Here is a 13,795-nt window from a genome sequence, read left to right as displayed (position 1 = left end):
ATATTCTACTTCTCCGTTCAATGTAATTACCAGATGATTCCTCTCGCTGCACTTCAAGCACAGAACCATCCGCGCTGCTGCTGTCCAAAAGCCTTCCTCGGGAAATTAGTGACATAACCTCCAGTATCACGTCTTCAACTAGCTTCTAGGCTTTCATGTCATTACCTTCGAGGTGGCCTCATGTAACAATTCAATTCTTACATCATGGACACCTTCTTTACTATGCTTGGGAAGTCGGGGCTAGACTTTCTAAGTGATATCATTGTGGATGGGTTGACCACCCTCAACAGATAGGCCTTGAGGGCTGCCATTCCGAGTATTCCAGTAGTATACCCACCATGACCAATGGGCTATTCTCGCAGGACTCGTCTCCATCATTGATGATAGCGTCTAGCGTTCTAAATATGTTCGTCATTGTGATCATAGTGTTGCATATCCCAATGATCTAAACCGTACTTGGAGTGCCAATATCGAACGATCAATCACGATTCTATGACTACGTGAGGGACAAACTATAGGACGTCTAGACCTTTCCATAGAATGTAAGAGTGTACGCAGAGATTGGACAAGATCAGTATGGAAGATAGCGGTAATGAAAACCTCGCGGAGGAAGGACGTTAACGGCGCATCGTTTGTCTGGTTCACATGGCATGGTATCATTTAGATAGACCGAGCTAGGACTGTGTCCATAGGCCTTATTTTCGCTTTCACCCTAATGCTATTTCCACCTCTGAATAGAAGCTAGAGGTACCCTAATGTGTTTTCTATGCTTATGCTGGGATTCATCACGACCATGTCTCTTTCATATGCAGCATCATTGTGCCTCATTGTTACCACGGAAGTTATTATGGACGAGGCATTCTGCACAGCGGTAGTGGTTAATGCTTCTGTCGGTTGGCCAGCGAAGTCGTAATCGTTACTATGGGGAAGTGTAAAAAATCATGAATAGTGAAAACTGCCCATCGCAACACGGTCCGTACAACCTTCTAAACAATAATCATTCGGGCATAGTACAAGAGTAAATTCATATACGAAGAGACCGTGACTCTTCTCACCTATGATCTTGAGCATCCAATGAAGAGCTTCTCGTTTAAGCATCTTCACTGTCAAAGACTCGCCGTGCTATATCTGGGCTATCTGCCTACAGTCCATCACCCTCTAGTTATACTTCTTCAGACCCTAAGAAGCTCACTCCTGGCAGTATATGACTCTCGTACAATTGAGGCGACGTTCAAGCTAATGGGCTAATGGGTTCCATCAACCGACTAAGCTTAGATCAGAGCACAACATTATTATCTATATTGTCTATATGTAATTCCCTTCTATTGCGTTGCTCTAGAAATCACTGATACATCAGACATCAATGTCACACAAAGAATTGATGGCGTCCGTCAATGCTTTGTCTTTCTGAGGCAACCAATGCAGCTTTATGGATTACATAGTCTCCTGATGCGAGCTTAACTGAGAAGATACTTAGCTCCATAGGCACATTCTTCACCGATTGAGATAACATATATATAGCCGAATAAAAATGTTATGCCTAAGGATCGATGCAATTACTCGAAAGCGTACACAAAGACTAGCAACTCGAAGATATATATATCTCACAATTACGACCTTGGAAGATTTCATGTCAGATATCTTAGATGAGCTAACGAGCCACATTAACAGATAAGTTTTATATATAACGATGTCAGAAAGAATCAGAGTTTTACCATGGTCACTGTTTTCCACGGCTGTCCTGTCAACACTCTAGGCACAGGGTCTCTTGACGCTACAGCTGACATGAGGTCGCATAACTGATCTTACTATAAAAATAGTAACAAGCTATTGATTAACAATTCTTACTAAAAGCATAAGCACCCCAAATTCTATCAAAACAACCCTACCTGGAAACCACACAAGAAACAGACAACCACAGAATCTATCACCCTAGCATCACTCGGCAATCCTACCTAATCCAAACCCCAAAGCTCACCACATCCTCACCAAGCAGCAGCGCCACAGCTCAGAAGTGATATCGTCCCTCAGCCGTACATGCATACAACAAGAACCTACATGCGGTGTTTCGGCAAGGAAAACTGATAACAATGCTGATTCTACTGCGGACAGGAAATGTCACGCCGCCCGCTTTAGTTCGGCAGCATTCAGCTGTGGGTTTATCACACCACTAGCTGCAGGAGTTTCTGCAGAAGAATGCAACCTGACCACGGAGGTAATCTCCGTCTTCAGCTGAGATTACATCCCGTATCGGACCATCGGCGAAGTCCTACCCAAGTAAGGTCTTTGTCCATATAGGCCTCTATTAATGGGACATGGGGCCACCGGCGTTGAGCATACAACTGACCATTCTCAGCCAAACCACTCAAGTAACACATCCAAACGACAAGGTAGTATTCTAGACAAAAGCAAATCATCCGATTTTCAACTAGACCACCACAAAAAAGCAAACCCAGCTGAAGAAGACCTCCACGATCCTAGATCCGTGCCGCTCCGTGCCGATCTCCACAAACTATTGGCTTGGCTTCAGCCCGAATCTATCGCTTCCTTTGGTCTGGGCGTCGGCTATTTCCCTTTGCTGATAGGTTCAGTGCGCAATCTCTGCACGACGAGGATCTAGCTGCTTGCTACCTGCAGGTGTAGTGTGCTTGGCCGACGACATTTGGAATTCTTTTATTTTTTGGAGGCTGAGGAGGGGTTTCTTCAGTTTTCTTTAGCTCATCTCTTGTTGTGAAGGTAATAGTGTACCTAAGTTACTCTGTGGGTGGAGACGAGAATTTATGGCGATTAAGGTTTGACTGGGATGAAATTTGGTTCGATTTAAATTTTGTTTCAGATTAGGGGATATTAAATTATTTACGTAGGCTTCAACTCCACATCAAACCTTATACAGTACGAAGCATAGACTCATCTCATCGTCCGTCCAAATCATGTAAGAAATTCACCAAAAAAAAATGGTAACGAATTAGCGCAATGGCAATCCAGGACCCTTGCAGGCATCGGCGTGGATAAAGTACCAGACATGCGAGTGGAACGCAAGGAGGTCAGGCAGTCCGCCGCTCGTGCCGGTGTTTCCCTTGAAGTTCACGTATCCATCGAGAACGGTGACTTGGTTGTCGGTGACGGTAGTGTTGTCCGGCGCGGTGATATAGTATTCAGGGCTGATGTGCACGTAGCCCATAGTCAAGAGCGGCAGCTTGGGCACGGGGTCGTCATTGTGAGTGAAGCGGTAGTTGTTGCCCTGGTTGGTGATGAACTCGGCCAGAGGCTTGTTGGCCACACGCGGCGCGGCGTAGGCGTACAGGATCGCGTCGTAATTCTTCGTGCGCAGGTCCGCAGCTGCGAGCGAGGCGATGGCGGCGCCGAGACTGTGGCCCACGACAACGATCTTGTAGTCGCTGTGTTCGGGCTTCAGCTCATCCAGGGTCTTGATGATGCGGTCGCGGACGACCTTCCAGGCGGTCCAGAAGCCCAGTTCGGCCTTGCAGCCGTCGCACAGTCCTGGGTCGGTTTGGGGGAAGGTTGCGTCGGTGACCCAGTTGCGGATAGAGTAGGAGCCACGGAAAGCGACGACGATGGCCTTGTTGGTGTTGTCTACGGCCACGAAGCCGGCAGTGTCGGTGATGGTATCACTGTTAGGGTTGTTAGTTGGAGGTCACGGTACTGGGAACTCAGGTGACTTACTCGGAGAAGCTGAGCTTGACAGTAGAACCGGCCGCCTCGACATCAGGGCAGTTGCCCACAGAGCAATTCAGCTTTTCGCCGTCTTTGGCAACGTAGTTATTGGGGCAGTAGGTGGCAGCCGCATATTGCACCCAGAACTTGAAGTCTTCGAGCTGGGTAGTAGGGATGTCTTAACAATGAGTCAGTGTCCGTCCAGCAGATCATGAAGCAGATTCAGTACCTCTAACATCAATTGCCGTTGGGTAAGCGTAACCCAACAGGGCCACTGAGGACAGAACAGAAACGAAGCCGGAGAGGAAGCGCATCTTTGCCAGTGTGCTTCGCAGGGTCTACTCAATGGATAGAGACGAGGCAATTGTGAGCATGAACAGATGAAGACAGCAGACAGTGGAAACGACGCCCATTAAATAGTTACATTCTGTATACAGACTTCGCCAAAATCGATATCCCTGATCCGACAATCGGGTTGTTTGTGGTTCCGCTGAAAATAGTGAGACATGGCATGCGCGATCTCAATAGTCTACCATCGATGCTCTTGGCCGGATCGAGCTGAATTGGTTCAGTTCACACTACCATCCACACGGATCCACTTGCTTAAGCTGACGGAAAATCCACGAAATCAGCCTCGGCATGTTCAAGAAGGATGTTGATCAGACGGTGACAGGCTTGGTTGCAAAGCTTGTGTGTCTTGTCGGTTCTCCCGACGGCCGCTTGCGAAACCTTTCCCCTAGTATGCGCGGTGCCTGGATTGACTCAACACATAAGCATAAACGAAAAACGCCGGAAATCAAAAGAGACAGAAACTCAAAAAAGGCACCCGCTGGCTGACGATCCGGCGAAACGGCTGAATCACATGTACCACATGGCTCAGTGTGATTCTTTGGTCGCCCCACTCCGTCTTTGCCCTAAATTGAAGCTTTTTTTTTTGCACTGAAGATCCCTCTCGGGGTCTCCGGTTACTAACAGGCTACAATTCTCTGTTTCTCTTAACACAGTCCTGCACCAATGAGACGCGTGCCCGCTGTCGATCTCTGCTCTCTTGGTGAAAAGTCCCTCCGCGCGTTCTGGGGTTCCTTGATTATTCTCAATCGGAGATTAAGTCCACTCCGTGACCTGGTTTTGTTCTCGTGACCCCTTTCGGCTTTCCTTCCTTCGTTGTCCATGGAAGAAATGAATCAAATCGCCCGAACGGTTTTATTCGACTGAGAAAATCTTATTGAATCCTTCCGAACCAGCTGAACAAGACAAACCCAATCATATGCAAATATATTCCCCGAGAATCGTCCAGAATTTCCCTCATTCTACGCCTGTTTTACCCCCATGGCTGGTGCCAACCGGCTCCTCTGACGTAGTCGAGGCCCGAATACGAGGAAAAGCACCGGGATCGGAATCATCACTACGGCGATACACCCGAGCAGAGTGCCGGCCCATTGAATGCCCAAGTTGTTGAACATCTGGCGCGTGAAAAGTGGGAAACAGGCTCCCACCATGGATCGCATCATGGTGTTCGCTGCGAACGCCGATGCCGCGCTGAGAGAAAAAAGGAAATTAGTACGAGAATAAGCAAACACCGAACGACACGCAACTTACAAATTGAGATACGAATCCAGTAGGTAATTGAATCCTTGCATGAATATCGACGTGATGCCGAATCCGACCAGCACTCCAGCCGCCGTGGGAGCCATCCAATGAATCGATGGATTCCAGCCTGTCCAGCCAAACCTATTACATACTGTTAACTACATCTCCTGGCCAAGCATTATGGCCAAGCAAATGGCCAACTATATGGCATGATCGAGCCCAGGAGAAGGTCACTCACCAGAAGAGCCCTCCTGCAAATGCAACACCACCCACGATGCAAGGGGGTAAGCGCCATTCAGGTACGGGCACATTACTATTGGCCTCCAACTTGCGCGAGTACGATTTCTGAAGAGAAAGAACGAAACTACTGCCCGCTATTTCGCCAATAATCAATCCTATGAATGGTAATCCGCTCACACCACCGGTCATGCCATAGGTGCCTTGGAAGACAATTGGGTAGGCCGACAGCAGCGCATAAGCCAGTCCATAAATGAAGGACATGTACAAGGTCAGAAGGAAGGCGATGGGCTCGGTGAACAAGATCAGGAAAGGCCGCGCAAGGTTCTTGGTCACCAGCTCCCGGAAATCGATCTCGTGTTCATCCTGCCGTGCGTGGATACCCCAGTTCCTGGTTTGACGGCGCAGGATGGCTGCTTTTTGCATTAATACAACGGGTGCGTACGTCTCCTGTGCAAACAGCGCCATCAAGATCAAGCTAAAGAACCCGACAAAGGCCGGTATATAGAACGTCCACCGCCAGCCTAAATAGCTCTCTGCAGTGAACCCGCCGATGAAAGGTGCGGTGAAAGGACCGGTAAACACAGACATCGTATACACAGCGATCGCGACACCTCGATGATGGTTATTGAACAGGTCCGACAGACTGGCCGGAACAAGAGCGATGACACTAGCGGCGCAAAACCCCGCGAAGAAGCGTGTCAACATGATCGTTTGCGTGTCTTTCGCCGTCGCGCAGGCGATCGTGAAGATATCGAATCCGAACATGCCAACCAACATGGGCCATCGTCGTCCGATCAACTCAGACGCCGGCGCCCATATCGTCGGCCCGGCAGAGAACCCCAGCACATATAGCGTTGTACCCAACGCAGCCACTTCTTTGCCGAATCCGAACTCCTTCATAACACCCTCCGAGGCCGTGGCGAAAATAGCACTAACATACGCCGTGATAAGTGCACAGAACGTCAAGAGCGACCCTATAAGAACCCTGTTTTTGGATTAGTCTTGGTGCCTTGGCCATATCGCGATCAAAGTGCAGCATACCGCCTTCTCATAGGCCAGTTCTGGGGATGCATAGGGTCGTCCGATCCTTCGAACTCGACCACGTATTCCTCAGCGTCCGGTAGCGGAGGAGGATAGTCTTTTCCTGCTCCCATCGGCAGCCATTGCTCTCGAGGTATGCGGCTTCGATTCGATCCAACGGTAAGTTGCTGCTGTAGACGAGATGTGTTGATACGCTCGAGCTCGACACTATCATGGAGGGTACTAGGACGGCGCTGCGACTCGAGGTCGACAGTTCGAGGCGGAAAGGGAGCCAGATACCCCCCAGAGGTCGCGCTGACCGTCTCCTTCGAAGCCTTTTCCACAAGGCCGTGACTCATGATGCCGATCCTGAAAGCCCTACGCCGTAGGTCTCACGTAGTTAGTCTACACAGGTATGACACGATACCTGAAAGATTTTAACTACAACAAACAGACGACCTGGCTTTTCTTTTTTTCTTATCCCCTCGAAGAGAAACTACGGTGGGTCAAAAATTCAACCTGAATGCCGTAGTGTAAGCGCATCCTTAGTCCAGAGTTGGGGCTCTACCAATCCTGTAAGTGCCAGCACCCATGGGGTCGCCCGACTTAACATATAGATTTAAGAAACTTGTCGAACGAGATTTCCCCCCTGGCGAATCAGCACACCGGGATGCTGATCCAGCATGGACATAATTCCGCGGTTAGCACGTCTTTTCGGGACTAAGAAATTAGGGGTGGACACCTTCATCCCGAAGTTGGGTCCGTTCAGCCGGTTAGTCGGCATGGCGCTTCCTTTTCGGGGGTGCCAAATGGGCCTTGATATCGAATCAGCTTCCCTCACTGGGTTCTCGATATACGGAGTACGGGTATATGCGTACTCCGGTTGTAGTACCAGTATTACTCATATCTTTCCGAAAGGAGAGATCCGTCTATGACATTTATAATCATCTCTTGGAAGAATTTATAATGCTCGTGGTGCCGTGTTACTCTTTCTGCTAGCAGGCTTACCTCTGCCGATCCCATCTTTAGGGCTTCCTTCGGTCCGTCGCACGGCTGCGGTTCTTGGCACCCGTTCTCTAGACTTATCGGCATCAGATATTCGTCAAGCATTTGGGCCATTGAGTTCGAACCACACGTTTAGGCTACCATTTTAGGCAATGATCTGGTAAAACATAGGTCGAAAAGCAAACAAGGCCACGTCCAAAGAAAGACAAAGTTCATGACTTTTCAACGGCGATTACTATATAAACCGAAAATCTCGTACTCATTACATATTCGGCCCCGAAGCCCTATCCTACCGTTCAACACCAGAACCCCTTATATAAACATTCATAATCTGATAGATCCTTACCCCAAATAACGTCGTATGAGCCAAGAGAAACCACGGAATTGAATCCGCGGTGGATTAACCAGGGACTGTGCCTGACGCAAGAGACCCACAATATGGTTTTCTGCTCGGCTCTTTCTTGTGGCCCGTCGATAACGAACGATAACAGCCCTCGGATGATTATACATTAAACTTCCATCACACTTCCAGGAGGCACCGCTTGCCTTTCGGCGACATTAAGAAGAACAACATCTGTTCCATGTCGTTATCGTTGAAATCGTACTTGCTGGAAAGTTTAGCATTGGGGAAGTAGCGGAAGAAGTAGCCGGTGGCGAGTCGCAGCTCGATCTTCGCGAGGTGGAGTCCAATACAATCTGCATTGTTCATGTGAGTGCTGTGGTCACTCTAGCTTCATAGAGACTTACTGCGTGATCCGGCCCCAAATGGCATGAATGCGTCTTTCATTAGCTTTGTAGGTGAGGCCCACCGGGACGGTTCGAATCTGATATGTAATCAGCAATGCACGTGTCATGCGCTTATTGCAAAACTTACTTCTCCGGGTCAGGGTAAGCAACCGGGTCACGATGCAAACTATACAGCTGCGTGCTCACAGTAGAGCCTCCAGGTATCCAGTGGCCTCCCATCGTCGTTCCCTTCGGTGGTACACTGCGTGGCAAAGCTGAAGGAACAGCAGGGTAGAGACGGAGAGCCTCGTTGATTACCTGGTTCAAGTAGGGCAGTGATCGCAGGTCCTCGTCCGTGAAATCATCCCGGATCTCTGCCAGTTCGTCGACCAACTTCTTCTTAATCTGAGGATCCCGGCATACGGCCCAGACCAGGTAGGTCAGAGTGTTGGCAGTGGTGTCGCTACCGGCCACGATGAAACTTTGCGCATCGTCTCGGATTTCATTATCCGGCAGACCTTCCTCACCCGCATTGTACAGTTTGGTGAACACAGTCGGTTTGGGGTTCTCCGGGTTCTCGGCCAAAAGACGTTTGTACCGATTAATAGATTCTGTCGCATATCCGAACACACGGTTTCCACTTGCATTGACCTCCTTGAAGATGGGGAGAGGGAGTAGCGTCGCCAGCTTGACGAGGATAGGGAAACTTGCACGAATACCACCAATAACCGAGATCATTTCGATGTCTTTCACATATTGGTTTTTCTGCAGTGCATTAGATAAACAGCATCCGGGCGAAGCAAAGAGTCACCAACCTTTCCCTTTTCTAACATGCGGAAGGATTCTCCAAAGGTAATTTCACCAATGATATCCGTAGCCATGAAAAACCACCATTTATAGACGTCTGCCACGCCACGAGTCTTCATCTCCTCTTGCATTTTCTGGATAGTAAGGCGTACTCGAGCGTCGATCAACGGCTCCATCGACTTGAGTGAAAGTTCAGACATAGGGGATGAGAGGAGTCGACGATGGGCATTGTGAAACTTCGGGTCGGTGGTCGTAAAGATACTCTGTGTATCCTTGCGGTTCAAGAGGGAATACCAAGGGGATTTGAGGAAACCACTTCCAATGCGATGGATTTCGCGTGCGCCGCTAATATCGGAAACATCGACTTCGTCGGGTCCAATTCGTACCACGGGGCCTGTTCGCTTTATTAACCAAGATCGCGTATACTTTGGATATGCGACAAACCATATTTATCATGCAGAGCGTGGACATATCGGGGCCGCTGGCCGGTGACGACTTTGTATCGGAGAGGGAGGTCGGTAAACTTGGTATACCAGGGACCGGGTAGGTAGCTTAGGTGACTTCTCTGCGACCGGTATACGACCTATGATGCGAATTAGCTGAGGCTACGATGCAATAGTCAGTGAGCGACCTACCGAGAGAACGTATACCAACACAGCGATCGATGCGATGGCCGGGATATTGTCGCGAATAAACCCGGAATCCATGTTGTTTGCTGATACTGACAAGCCCTTGGATATTATCTCAATCAACGCAGGTCACAAAATTCCTGGCTACACCCTAGACTTCATGAAGGTGAAGGTCAAAGCTGCTGATAGGGTTGGCGTCGGGTTTTAATGGAACCCGTGACGTTATATGCAACGTCGGACTGTTGACACCTGGCTATGACACCTGAGCTTCTCCACGTCTCACGTAGGACGTGGGCAACAGGTGCAAGATAAGTGAGCCTCTGCCAGTGAGAAAGAGGCGGACCTGGGTCGACGGATGCGTGGTCTCATCAAGGGATGCCGCTTCTGGAAGGACATCCCTTGATACCCACTCCGCAAACAACATGGCAGAGTCAGTTCAGCCAATAACAACACGATCAAGAGAAAAAGCTATGTAATCAAAATATGTGAATATAATCTTACTACGGTAATCTATTTCTTCCGATTGCAGTGTGGGTACATCTTTTGTGTCCCTTATCAGCTATCGAATCCGCCATTTATATGCTACCAATTCAACCACTCTTGGATATGTATAGCCAGCCACCAACTCTTCTATCTTTGCACTCACGTAATGTACTTATAACTCACACTAATAGCAGATACTGTGCTATTTTTCTGTGAAGGCTAGATCAATCAGAGGGCGTTTCTCAAACTTGGTTCTCTGCGAGCGGATGCAACATCACAAACTGGAACTGATGTTGTATTCATAACAGAGTATCCACCTTCCAGCACAAGTAGGAGATCACGTCAAATGTGTACTGTTTCATAAAACTAAAGATGTTGGGAAAGCGAATACATTGAACGCTTGAAGAAGGGCAAATTGATTCAAGGCACCAATGTCGGCCTGAAATGCCTCTCGATGATCTCTATAAGGCCAGTAGTAATATCGAATTACGGGATATAGCTTAGACAGTATCCTTTGGAAGGCTCGGCACTCACTTCTCAAGTTCAAACTGACAATTACATTGAAATATTGAAGGGGGGAAAAAAACAGAAAAAACAAAACCTTCGAGATACCAAAGGGCCTTCACAAAGTGATTCTAGAACCCCTGTTGCATACTACATAGTATGCAGTATTACTGGTAGCCAAAACGGAAACATTATCCTACGTATGTGTCGCACTCCGCAAAGGGGATGATCCGCATAGACGAAAACGGCTTTCGGCAATCTAAACATTATTTGACTATTCTGGTATGGCATGCATCGAGTCATGTCATAACCTGTTGAGCCCATAAGCTTCAGATAGGGAAGGTTACAACTACAGACCTTTTGCATTTTCATGTGTACATCACTCTTCCTTAGATCATTAGTCGATCGTATAAACTGGATAACTCCATCACATAAGCCTGTCCGTATATATCAGAATTCGTAAGTCTATCATTCTAGACTTGTCTATGTAAGATAGTTCCAATGCGGTTTTCAGAAAACTGACGTCAAGATATACTAGCTAAACGAAGTATGAAGTAGCCATAAATTTACTAATCTATACTCAGCAATCAAGCAGGAGACCTTCTTTTAATCTTGATATAGGCAATTTGATCTGTATGTGCGCCAAATTCGGTGGGGTATGCAATGATTAGGGTTGGAGTATTTAGTTGGAGAAACACATGATGTCACGGCGTGCATGGCATAACTAGCGCTATAATACTCCACTCACTACTGTCGTGGATTGGAGAATACTAAACATATAAATGCAGCTATTCTACTGAAGGTCCACTACTTCTCTCTGATAACTTCCCCCGCAGGAAAATGTCGCCGTCCATTCCCAAGACGATGTGGGCAGCCCAAATCACCGAAGTATGCGTTTCCATCATCTTATCAGCAACCACTACCTAATGTCATTCAGTTCAACAAACCCTACACCATCTCAACGGTCAATGTTCCCCCGCTCCGTCCCAACGAGCTCCTTGTGAAAATACACGCCGCAGGATTCTGTCATTCGGATATACAAGTGCTGCGCGGGGAACTCAACAGCCCGCTGCCCTTGATTCCATCCCATGAGCCGGTAGGCACAGTCGTGCAAGTAGGGAAGGAATCCGCCTTAAACTGGAAAGTCGGCGATCGCGTTGGTATATTAAATTTCAAGAATGCGTGCGGTAACTGTGCAGGATGCAGAGGGTCTCGAAAAAGGTATGGAAAGTTGGACCCGCGGTTTTGCGATCACAGAGAGACAGGAGGCTTCAAGAACGATGGCTGTTTTGCTGCTTATATGGTTGCCGACTCGGCGACAACAATACTTCTCCCTGACTCTGTGTCCTTTGAACAAGGAGCGCCACTATTATGTGCGGGGGTACGTCGCTCTTTCTACTTTACACTGGAGAAGAGCCAGAGCTAAGAACTAATTTAGGCCACCGCTTGGGGAGCGATCAACAAGGCGCGACCGTTTCTCCGGACAGGTGATATGATCGGTGTGGTTGGGATCGGGGGGCTCGGACAGCTGGGTGTACAGTTTGCTAAAGCTCTGGGATACCGAACTGTGGCTATCGATAACCGAGATGCGAGTCTACAGCTTACGGACGACATGCCCCCTGAGCTTCGACCGGATTTCATCATAAACTCTACACATGACTATGCAAGTGAGAAAATTCTGGAGCGAACTGGTGGTGAAGGGCTGGCCGCGGTGATCAATTGCGCAGATTCGATTGCCGTCAACGCTTGGAGTTTGGGGTTACTGCGCATTGGCGGCGTAGCGGTTCTTCTAGGTCTACCACCGGAACAGTGGCGATTTGATACTCACCCCATTGTCTTTTGTGAGTTGGTTTTACGAGGAAGTTATGTTGCCAGTCGAGGAGAGGTTGAGGAGATGATGGCAATCGTGGATCAACACGGAGTTCGGTCTCAGTTAACGGTGGTGACGAAAGACGATATCCTGCGGGTCCCCGAGATGTATTTGTCCAGATCGTTTCGCGGGCGTTTAGTTGTGAAGTTTGATTAATGAGCAGTTGTTCATTCCAATGTCCTGGACCAGATCGGTTGGATTAGGTCGTATGAAACCAATTGTGAATGCTCAATATCTTAATCAAGTGATGAATTATGTGGGTTAATACTTTAGCCTTGAGGTTTCCCAGATCCTTGGCTATATCTAGAGTCTCTAAAATTATTCTCTAGTATGGTATATATCACTCTGGTATCAGGATTAGGATTTTGTAGCCTATTTTAGAAAAATATATAAGCGGAACAACTCAGCGTACTGTACCGAACAATGTTTCAATGGTATTGTATTATCAAAACCACCAGTTCAATGCGACATGAATCTTCTGGCAAAAGCAATCAAATTGACATAAATGGCGATCTGATCGTATTCGGGATCTCTAATCGCGAATAGGCAGAAAATCAACTGGTAGTGGGTACTTTCCACTCGGTCGGTTCATTTTAAGCCAAGAACTGTTAGTAGCAAAAGAAAAGCTGGTAACGCAGATACGGGCTAGGAAGCGCGGTAATTATTAACCTTGGGGGCCAAATGGAAAGATTACCATACTGTACGGTCAGATCTGGTTGATGCCCGAACAAGACAATTTTGGGACAACTGTTCTGTACAGTAATCCTGGATCAGCTGTTCTCCTCCCTCTCTTTTCTATTATTTACTCATCTTCCTACTCTTTCTTCCCTCACTTCTCTTCTTCTGTTTCACGACAATCTTTCCGTGTCTTTTTCTCTGTGTGTGTGTATGAAATCGTTCGCTTATATATGCACATCCAGAGTTACCCTTATGTTCTAATTTCGTTTTCTCCAGAGAAATGTGGGGATGGGTCAGGCTCGGAACCATCTGAGTGGATGAAATGGGTCTTGAGCCTCAGCCTTTCGCTCCGTCCATCACAATAATCAGGCTGACGAGTCTGACAACAAACAACCACACCACCGACACTCCTCTTCTCCTCCCTTCCATTTTGAACCCCTATTGTTTGTTTTCTCTTCTAACCCCTGATCGACTGCACCGGCTGACCCCTACTTGTTCGCTCGTTTCAGCCTGTCCTCATCGCTGCCTTGGCAATTTCCCCACTGCCCCGGGGTCTTAGTCCCTGACA

At 48.0% G+C, this 13,795-nt stretch overlaps 6 protein-coding genes across 6 annotated transcripts; 2 read left to right on the top strand and 4 right to left on the bottom strand.

Annotated features, from left to right (window-relative positions):
- Positions 1-2,965: 2,965 nt before the first annotated feature.
- F9C07_6720 (putative mono and diacylglycerol lipase precursor) lies at positions 2,966-3,989 on the bottom strand (the record flags this gene model as incomplete). Its single annotated transcript, XM_041293572.1, has 3 exons — positions 2,966-3,632; positions 3,685-3,853; positions 3,905-3,989. 3 exons carry the CDS (start codon positions 3,987-3,989, stop codon positions 2,966-2,968), a joined length of 921 nt encoding a protein of 306 aa, XP_041147239.1.
- A 996-nt stretch (positions 3,990-4,985) lies between these two features.
- F9C07_6721 (putative polyamine transporter) lies at positions 4,986-6,884 on the bottom strand (the record flags this gene model as incomplete). Its single annotated transcript, XM_041293571.2, has 4 exons — positions 4,986-5,214; positions 5,275-5,406; positions 5,504-6,490; positions 6,547-6,884. 4 exons carry the CDS (start codon positions 6,882-6,884, stop codon positions 4,986-4,988), a joined length of 1,686 nt encoding a protein of 561 aa, XP_041147238.2.
- Positions 6,885-7,298: 414 nt separating this feature from the next.
- F9C07_6722 (uncharacterized protein) lies at positions 7,299-7,644 on the bottom strand (the record flags this gene model as incomplete). The annotated part of the gene is made up of 3 exons (XM_071511504.1): positions 7,299-7,340; positions 7,404-7,454; positions 7,534-7,644. The coding sequence occupies 3 exons, from the start codon at positions 7,642-7,644 to the stop codon at positions 7,299-7,301; spliced, it is 204 nt and encodes a 67-aa protein (XP_071364255.1).
- Positions 7,645-8,050: 406 nt separating this feature from the next.
- Positions 8,051-9,770, bottom strand: F9C07_6723 (putative cytochrome P450; the record flags this gene model as incomplete). Its single annotated transcript, XM_071511505.1, has 6 exons — positions 8,051-8,226; positions 8,278-8,354; positions 8,405-9,021; positions 9,042-9,457; positions 9,508-9,646; positions 9,699-9,770. 6 exons carry the CDS (start codon positions 9,768-9,770, stop codon positions 8,051-8,053), a joined length of 1,497 nt encoding a protein of 498 aa, XP_071364254.1.
- A 1,749-nt stretch (positions 9,771-11,519) lies between these two features.
- F9C07_6724 (putative alcohol dehydrogenase) lies at positions 11,520-12,705 on the top strand (the record flags this gene model as incomplete). The annotated part of the gene is made up of 3 exons (XM_071511506.1): positions 11,520-11,567; positions 11,617-12,060; positions 12,118-12,705. The coding sequence occupies 3 exons, from the start codon at positions 11,520-11,522 to the stop codon at positions 12,703-12,705; spliced, it is 1,080 nt and encodes a 359-aa protein (XP_071364253.1).
- Positions 12,706-13,549: 844 nt separating this feature from the next.
- Positions 13,550-13,786, top strand: F9C07_6725 (uncharacterized protein; the record flags this gene model as incomplete). The annotated part of the gene is made up of 2 exons (XM_071511507.1): positions 13,550-13,670; positions 13,737-13,786. The coding sequence occupies 2 exons, from the start codon at positions 13,550-13,552 to the stop codon at positions 13,784-13,786; spliced, it is 171 nt and encodes a 56-aa protein (XP_071364252.1).
- Between the last annotated feature and the right edge of the window lie 9 nt (positions 13,787-13,795).

Source organism: Aspergillus flavus, chromosome 5, assembly GCF_009017415.1.
Source record: "Aspergillus flavus chromosome 5, complete sequence".
In the NCBI taxonomy this organism is placed as follows: Eukaryota; Fungi; Ascomycota; class Eurotiomycetes; order Eurotiales; family Aspergillaceae; genus Aspergillus; species Aspergillus flavus.
Note: the sequence above shows the minus strand (reverse complement) of the source record. Positions and strands in the feature narration are given on the sequence as shown.